This window comes from Oratosquilla oratoria, chromosome 3 (assembly GCF_046742065.1).
Source record: "Oratosquilla oratoria isolate Oo_2021 chromosome 3, ASM4674206v1, whole genome shotgun sequence".
NCBI classification, from domain to species: Eukaryota; Metazoa; Arthropoda; class Malacostraca; order Stomatopoda; family Squillidae; genus Oratosquilla; species Oratosquilla oratoria.
The window spans coordinates 5,992,245-6,001,991 of record NC_134779.1 but is presented as its reverse complement, the minus strand read 5'-3'; the positions used below and the strand labels follow the sequence as shown (position 1 = coordinate 6,001,991).

Genomic DNA, 9,747 nt, shown 5'->3' with positions numbered 1-9,747 from the left:
TATGATACAAGGCCTGTCTCACCCTTCAGGGCACGTCACTGCAAAGCTCCTAAAGAGGAAATTCATCTGGCACAGCATCTCCAAGGGCGCAAAGGAGTGGGCCAGATCCTGCATCGCCTGTCAGCAAAGCAAAATCCCTCACCACACTGAATCAGGCATTGGATCATTCCATCAGCCCCGACGACACTTCGCACATATTCATGTCGACGTCGTCGGCCCACTCCCACCATCGGAAAGCCATCGTTACCTCTTCACCGCCATTGATAGATCGACCTGCTGGTTGGAGGCCATTCCCATGAGGAATGGTGCCGCCTTATCCTGCACTACAGTCTTTCTCAGTGGATGGATCGCCAGATTTGGCCTCCTGGAACACGTCACCTCCAACCGAGGAACTTGCTTCACGTCGCGGCTGTGGCACTCTCTATCTGAACTCCTGGGTACTACAGTCCACCACACTACCTCCTACAACCCTGCAGCCAACGGCATGGTCGAGCAAACCCACCGCTCACTCAAAGCATATCTTATGGGACGCTGTAACAACGGTTCCTGGCTACCCCAACTACCATGGATAATTCTTGGCCTTCGGACAGCCATCAAGGACGACCTCAACGTGTCCCCAGCAGAGATGGTCCTCGGCCAAACACTCGCCGAATTCTTCCCTCCACAGGATTGTCCCGAGGTCCTGCAGCAGCTGCGACGCACTGTCGGCAAATTCGCCCCATGCGTGCCGACACATCACCGGAAGGTCAAGGAATACCTCCCAAAACACCACACCTCGACGCACGTCTTCCTGAGAGCGGACGCTTACACACTACCAGTCACCCGTACCTACACTGGCCCCCATCTTGTAAGGACAAGACCTTCCGCATATCTATTTCCGGCAGGCCAGGATGGGTCTCCATCGACCGCCTAAAACCGGCACACCTCGGCATTCCACCAAATTCTCACATGCAGGACGCCTTCTGAGGCCAAGGCAATTTTGAGAGGGAAATATTTTACACACCACGATAATCATGTGGCATGACACGCGCGTCATGTCGTTTTCGACCTGACGCTTCTCTGACAGTGCGACCCTGCTTGACCCGACCTAACCTAATCTAGTGCAATTATGTAATTACGCACCACGGGTGACTATCGACGCGACATATATATTGGCTCCCCCCGTATGTAAATTCAGTTCACTCGTATCTTACGATAAAGGAGACGAACTGACCAAACCTCTTTCTCTTCACCACAGTAGCATCGCTACAGTATTTTGCTTAATTTTGCCTTCTAATCTGTAAGCTGAAGCTCCTGGCGTAGTCCTATGAACTGAACTTTACTGAAATCGGGTATTTTAGATACACAAGTATCTGTTCTATTTTTTTTTTTTTTTTTTTTTAGCAGTTTCAATCTAAGTTGTGATCACTAATTGCAATAGTTTCACCAACTCCTACATAGGTTATCATGCTTTCGCGACTAGTGATCAATAGATCGAGTAAATTTCCATGTCTTGTGGGTTCTTTTACATGATGAACTAAGTTATTCCTATCATATCGAGATTTTCGCTTTTGACAAACGCCTGAATTTCTTGGAATTTGTTCCTAATACTACGAGCATTAAAGTACATGGTTTAAGAAACTCGTGGTTATTTCTTTTCGACTTGCTTTGAGTTTCAACATCATGCCTTACATTATAATTTTGGTTTTTATTGTTCTATATTGATATTTTATATTTAATTATTTTCTTTCTCTGTTCAATGGGGATTTATGTTTATCACTTTAGTTCGGGATCTCTTTACCATGAGGTATTTAGTTTTATATCAGGTATCACTTGCACTGGGGGTGGGTGGGTTATAGCTTAGTGAATGTAAGATATTCTAAAAATATCAGTATTTGTTTGTAAAACTATTACAAAAATGTGTTTGATGTAATATAACTAAGTAAAATAAAATAAAAGCACATAGATTCTTCTCTTGTGAGAAGTTTGGAGATTTCACACTTTTTACGTATATAAATGTTAATGTGTTTATATGATATCAGATTTCCTGTCTTGGGTAATGTTTAGGTAACACTATAGTGAATGAGTTTGGGATTATTTGTAATAGATTGACCTAGTTATTTATGTTTTGTTTTGTATCTGTGAGAAGTATTTAACATCTATTCTAATGTTGCACAAAATTGATTGAACTTTTTGTTGTCGTATAATCATATTGAATAACTGGTGGGGTATAAAATAATTTGTTCGAGTCCTCGGCAGTACCACATTTCAATTTCTGGTTGTGGCCTCCATTGGGTCTCCTGATGTTGATGACTTAGAATTAAAGTGCATTGTGGTTGTTAAAATGTATCTATAATCACTAGGACCCATTCAGTGCTGTACAAATGCTTTCCCGCGTTTGTATACTTCCAATTGTACTATCATAGTGGAGATGGGTTAAACGTAAAATTTCATGTAAGTGTATGTACTCGAGCATACAAATATATATAAGGAATATTGCGCTTGACTTATATCTCTCTTGATAGCGTAGTTGGTAAGTCACTGTGCACTTGTCATGTGATAGCTGAGTTCGAGTCCTCGGCAGTACCACATTTCAATTTCTGGTTGTGACCTCCATTGGGTCTCCCGATGTTGATGGCTTAGAATTAAAGTGCACTGTGGTTGTTGAAATATATCTCTAATCACTGGGACCCATTCAGTGTTGTACAAATACTTTCTCGCGTTTGTATACTTCCAATTGTACTATCATAGTGGAGATGGGTTAAACGCAAAATTTCATGTAAGTGTATGTACTCGAGCATACAAATATATATAAGGTATATTGCGCTTGACTTATATCTCTCTTGATGGCGTAGTTGGTAATCACTGCGCACTTGTCATGTGATAGCTGAGTTCGAGTCCTCGGCAGTACCACATTTCAATTTCTGGTTGTGACCTCCATTGGGTCTCCCGATGTTGATGGCTTAGAATTAAAGTGCACTGTGGTTGTTAAAATGTATCTCTAATCACTGGGACCCATTCAGTGTTGTACAAATACTTTCCCGCGTTTGTAGAATTCTAATTGTACTATCATAGTGGAGATGAGTTGAACGCAAAATTTCATGTTAGTGTATGTACTCGGAATATTGCGCTTGACTTATATCTCTCTTAATAGCGTAGTTGGTAAGTCACTGCGCACTTGTCATGTGATAGCTGAGTTCGAGTCCTCGGCAATACCACATTTCAATTTCTGATTGTGACCTCCATTGGGTCTCCCGATATTGATGGCTTAGAATTAAAGTGCATTGTGGTTGTTAAAATATATCTCTAATCACTGGGACCCATTCAGTGTTGTACAAATACTTTCCCGCGTTTGTATACTTCCAATTGTACTATCATAGTGGAGATGGGTTAAACGCAAAATTTCATGTAAGTGTATATACTCGGGCATACAAATATATATATAAGGAATATTGCGCTTGATTTATATCTCTCTTGATAGCGAATTTGATAAGTCAATGTGCACTTGTCATGTGATAGCTGAGTTCGAGTCCTCGGCAGTACCACATTTCAATTTCTGGTTGTAGCTTCCATTGGGTCTCCCGATGTTGATGGCTTAGAATTAAAGTGCATTGTGGTTGTTAAAATGTATATATATATATATATATATATATATATATATATATATATATATATATACACACTGAATGGTTCCCAATGCGGATATTAATCTTTTTTCAACCACATTAACTTTTTTACTTTTAATTCCATGTCATCACGAACGAGACTGACAGTGCGCTCGTCGGAGACATATACGGAAACTGATACGAAGTGAAGCCAAGGGCTCGAACCTCAGCTTAGACGTATCAAAGTAACAGTAACTAATCACTGCGCCATCGAGAGAGATACAAGTTGAGTACAATTTCTTATATTTGTATGCTCGAGCTACATACATATACACGAATTTTGTAATCAACCCATCCCCGCTATGGTTGTGTGTATAACACTTGTCCACGCGCACATACTATCATTGTACCATCATAGCGGGGATGGGTTGATTACAAAATTCGTCACACACACACACACACACACACACACACACACACACACACACACACACACACACACACACACACACACACACACACTCACACACACACACACACACACACACACACACACACACACACACACACACATATATATATATATATATATATATATATACATATATATATATATATATATATATATACATATATTATATATACATATATGCCTTAACTTTCTTTTTTAGGAATGTCCTTTTTTGGGGCTACAGGTAGTAGGACTCCTAATCCCATCCCCCGTCCCTTTTTTGTCACCTTTCACGTAGGTAACTATGGCTTAGGTTATTGTTATGGTAACGTTAAGACTCACAAAGCAGGATCTCCCCTCAGGCCCATAATCAGTCAAATTCCCACCCCTACTTACGTTATTGCTAAAAAGTTGAACGAGTTACTTACACCATTTGTTCCTTCTAGGTTTAGCTTGTCGTCAGCCGCTGACTTTTTAGACCTGCTCAGTAACTCCGATACCAATGGTGTTATTGCCTCGTTAGACGCCGAAAGTTTATTCACCCATGTACCAATTTTGCGTACTATCAACTATATCCTGGAAGAGGTCTATCCCGAGAATGGTGTTCCTAAACTCGATTTACCAAAAGCGGCCCTCAAAGCTCTGTTAGAAATATGTACAATGGAGGCCCCGTTCGTCTGTCCTCGTGGTAATATGTTTAGACAGATTGATGGTGTAGCTATGGGATCCCCACTTGGTGTTCTCTTTCCAAATTTTTTCATGGGGATGGTTGAAAAAGAGACATTTGTTTGTTTTAAAAAGCCGTCAATTTATGCGAGATACATTGACGATATCTTTGTTAAAGTAGACTGCAAATTTGAACTTCCCCTCTTAAAAGATATACTGCAGGAGATTTCTGGACTTAATTTTACTATAGAATTTAGTCAAGAAAACAAGCTTCCTTTCTTGGACATCCTCGTCCAACAAAGTCCCCTTTACTTTAAAACAAGTGTATACACAAAACCGACCAACCCAGGGCTGTGCCTTAACGGAATGAGCGAGTGTCCCCAACGCTATAAAGACTCCACCATTAGAGCTTTCATCAGAAGGGCCCTCACTCATTCCAGTAGTTGGAGTGCCACTCATCTAGAAATAGAGAGATCAACCCAAGTCCTGGTTAACAATGGCTACCCTAACGAGGAAATCAATAAGATTATTAAGCATGAAATAGATAAATGGTACCTACAACATAATGCGACCATCAAAGAAGGTGAACGAATTAAAATCTTCTACAAGGCCTTCATACACTCGGACTATAGTACAGATGAACGCATAATAAAATAAACAATAAAAAAATTTGTCAAACCCACCCGGCCCCAAGATTTCCTCGATGTTGTCATTTATTATACAAACAGAAAAACCTCATCACTACTCATGAAAAATAGCCCTTCCACGAAAATCCGAGAACTACAAAGGAGTCATCTTGTGTATGAATACTCGTGCAAAATAGGGAACTGTGAGTCCCTACCCTCCTCATACATAGGATACACAACAACAACACTCAGTAGAAGAATCACTCTCCACCTCCAAAATGGTACACCAAAAACTCATACTATCACATGCCACAACACCACTCTAACAAGGGAAATGATGGAGAAAAACACAAAAATTATTGGACAAGAACAGGACACCAAGCGCCTGCAAATTCTCGAGGCCCTTCTTATTAAAGAGAAGTCTCCAAAATTAAATCTACAATCAAGAGATCTTGCCATAATTCCGTCCATGAAGTCCACCACTGTACGGAATCCCATCTCCCTACGGAGTTCCACCATCCCACGGAGTTCCACCACCATTCTTCCCCCTTGATCATTTTTACGTGACCTCACCCCGCACCATGAAACCTATAACTTTTCCAATATACAAACATGTCTTATTATTGTAATCAATATCACTTGAAAATGTACAAAGTGTACGAAACGTCGTGAATATATTAAGAACACTCCACTGTGTTTTACTATGCCTTTCGGTAATAGTATTTCTGTGCTCAACTCGGCACATAAATCTGCAGTTCGCAAAGTAGAGAGTTTCAGCAAGAAGATCATAAATACAGAAGTCGCTGTATTTTTTAACCAAATATATATATATGTATATACATATATATATATACTATATACATATACATACATACATATACCAAGGCTTTTTTTTCCTTACAAGGGAGGTAGCCAAAAAGAAAAAGGCATAAAATCATTCCCACCCATTCCATCCCTGGAAACACTCCACACCCCTCCACCCTCCCTCTCATCTTAGCACCTCCTGGATGACGGGTCATCCCTGCACCTTGTCCACTGCCCTGGGTCAGAAACAGTGTCGCAAGACACAGCACATACGCAGCAAAGCCGCTTCATTAAATCGGCGACCCCACCTCTCCGTCCCCCCATGCATAAAGGCGAAGACGGGGGGAAATCCCTTCGGGCTGCGTCAAATTTGGCTCACACATACTACCTCACCCCCCATCCCCCCCTTCCATTCCACCTCATACATCACAACATCATCCATATACAACCATTTTCCATTCGCCCCTGTCTTCTGTCCTCTCCCATCCTTCCTCGGCAGACATTCCCCTCTTCCCAAAAGCCCCCTTCACCCCATCCATCCACCTCATCCTAGGACGTCCCTTCATGTTCACTCCTTCCACATCTGCCTTCCATACCTCTTTTACTAGTCTTTCTTCACTCATTCTTTCCATGTGTCCAAACCATCCTAATACTCTTTCATCAACCCGATCTCCCAACCCCCTTTCCACCCCTGCTCTCCCCCTCACCTCCTCATTTCTCACTGTATCCAGCCTAGTAACTCCCATCATACTTCTCAGACACCTCATCTCAAACACATTCAAACTCCTTCTCTCTTCCTCTCTTATGTTCCATGTTTCTGCCCCATACAGTGCTGTTGGCACAATCACTCTTTTATATAGTCTCCTCTTAGCATCCATTCCCAAATGTCTATTCCTCATTACACTTTTTAATCCACCAAGGCATTTACTCGCTTCTCTCAATCTACATTCTACCTCCAACTTCACTCCACCTTTTCCCGCCACATTTGCACCCAAGTATCTAAAACTATCCACTTCCTCCAGTCGCTCTCCCTTAATGCTCACTTCCAGACTACTGCCACATTCACCTTACTTTTACCCATATTTATCTCCAGCTTTCTTCTATCAAATACTCTCTCAAACTCTGTCACCAACTTCCTCAATCCCTCCTCCGATCCTGCTACAAGCGCAGTGTCGTCCGCAAACAACAGCTGGCTCACCTCCTACTTTTCTCCATTTTCTTTAACCATCTCCAATCCCTGACTCACTACCCTTGCATTTACCTCTTACACTACCCCATACATGTATAAGTTGAACAGCCAGGGCGACATAACACATCCTTGACGAAGTCCCATCTTTACCTCGAACCACTCACTCTCTCTATTTCTAATCCTAACACAAGCTCTACTACTCTCATAAAAACTTTTGACAGCTCCTAGAAATTTTCCTCCTATCCCGTATATCCGCAAAATCTCCCACAGTGCCTTTCTGTCTACCCTGTCGTAAGCCTTTTCCAGATCCATAAAGGCCCAAAAAACATCCTTCCCCTTTCCTATAGCTTTCTCACATATCTGTCTTACCACAAAAATCTGATCTACACAACCTCTACCCGTCTTAAATACACACTGTTCCTCACCAATTACTCCCTCTGTTCCCCTCCTAATCCTCTCAATCAAGATCCTCCCATAAGCCTTCCCAACTACACTTAACAAGCTAATCCCTCTGAAACTACTACATTCACACTTGTTCCCTTTTCCCTTGTAAAGAGGAACTATACAGGCACTCCTCCAGTCCTCGGGCACTCTACCCTCTCTCCAGCAAACATTAAATAACCTCACCAGCCAGTCCACCATCACTATAACTCCTTTTTTTTAGACATTCTGCATGGCACCCATCCAGACCAGGTGCCTTACCTGCTTTCATCATCTCAACAACTGCCTTCACTTCATCCTTTCCTTCCTTATTTCTCCTTCATTTTCTTCACTCATCACTTTCATTTTCTTAGCATTTCCCACTGGAGCTATCTTTCCCTCCCTATCCTCCTTCACATTTAGCAACTCCCTAAAATATTCTGCCCATCTTCCCCTTACTGCCTTCTCTTCCATTATCATCTCTCCATCTCCACCTTTTATCTTTTCTTCTCTATTTGATTCACCTCCTCTTCCTCTCTTAATTTCTTTCCAAAACATCTTTTTATTACTTTCAAAATTTTCTGTCATACTCTTACCCCATTTCACATCTGCTTTCCTCTTTGCCTCCTTTACCTTTTGCTTTACTTCTCTTTTTTTTTTGTACCTCTCATATGACTCCCTCGTCCTATTTTGTAACCAATCTGTGAAAGCTCGTTTCTTTTCTTCAACAACCATCTTTGTTTCCTCATCCCACCATTCACTAGCCTTCCTTCTATTTCCTCCTGTCCTTCTTGTGCCACACACCATCTTTGCACACTTTGTGATTTTCTCCTTGAACCATCCCCATTCCTCCTCCACACCTAGCTCTACTCTATCCTTCACTCCCTCCCACTCCTCCCTCAGCTTCTTCTTGTACTCCTTTTCCTTTTCCTTTTTGTTTAAAGAGTTCAATCTAAGCACCTCCCTACCTTTTGTCCCTTTCCTCTTCCTCCATCTGTCCTCCACTCTCAACTTACCTTCCACCAAAAAATGATCTGATATTCCCCCACCCTCTCCCCTTAGCACATGTACATTCTTAACTCTTCCTATCATAATCCTATTTACCACTACAGAGTCCATTAACGCTCTATCTACCACCCTTCCCTCCACCACCCTCTCCCATGTGTACTTATGCTTGACTTTCTTCCGAAACACTGTATTTGCTATCATCAACTCTCTTTCTAGACACATTTCCACCATCAACTCTCCACTACGATTCTTTCCTGGAACTCCACATTTCCCAACCACTCCATCAATTGTGTGTGTCTCCCAGTACTATTACATTGGTATTTCTCCCTAAATCCTCTATGCACTTATTTAAATCTATCCAAAAAGCCTCCCTTTCTTCTACGCTCTTCTCACTGCCAGGCCCATATACACTTACAAAAACCCACATCTCCTTTCCCGGTTTCACCTTCATCCACATCATCCTTGAGGAAACCTCCTTCCACTCCACTACACGTTTACCTATCTCTTCACTTACTAGTATAGCTACCCCTTCCCTCCCTCGCCCTCTCTTCACTCCTGATAACCTCCCACTTACACTCCCAAACTTACACTCGCCCTTCCCTTTCAGCTTAGTTTCACTCAAAGCCAACACATCCATCTTCTCACAAACATAATACCTATGTCTTCCCTTTTACTCTCATCTCTACCACATCCCCGCACATTAAAAGACCAAAACCTTAGGGTGCTGGTCGGAAAACTCCCAGACCCTCTTATGCCTTTGCTTTTTCTTTTAGGAATGTTCCCTGTGGGGCTACAAGGAGAAGGATGCCTAGTCCCAATCCCCGTCCCTTTCTTCCCGCCTCTTACGATTCAAGTGGAATTACTTGGTGGCAGTATTCTTTTCCCCTACCACAGGGTAGGTAGGCGAAAAAGGAAATGAATATTCAGAGAAATGGTACAGGACAGTAACAAGGGGTTGGGGGACAGCATAACGGAGAGACAGTCGTAGTATAAAAGTGT

General features: G+C 42.1%; 1 protein-coding gene across 1 annotated transcript; it reads left to right on the top strand.

Moving 5' to 3' along the window:
• The first annotated feature begins 523 nt into the window (after positions 1 to 523).
• Positions 524 to 5,358, top strand: LOC143041466 (uncharacterized). The gene is made up of 3 exons (XM_076213369.1): positions 524 to 707; positions 4,334 to 4,771; positions 4,913 to 5,358. The coding sequence occupies exons 1-3, from the start codon at positions 524 to 526 to the stop codon at positions 5,356 to 5,358; spliced, it is 1,068 nt and encodes a 355-aa protein (XP_076069484.1).
• Positions 5,359 to 9,747: the final 4,389 nt, after the last annotated feature.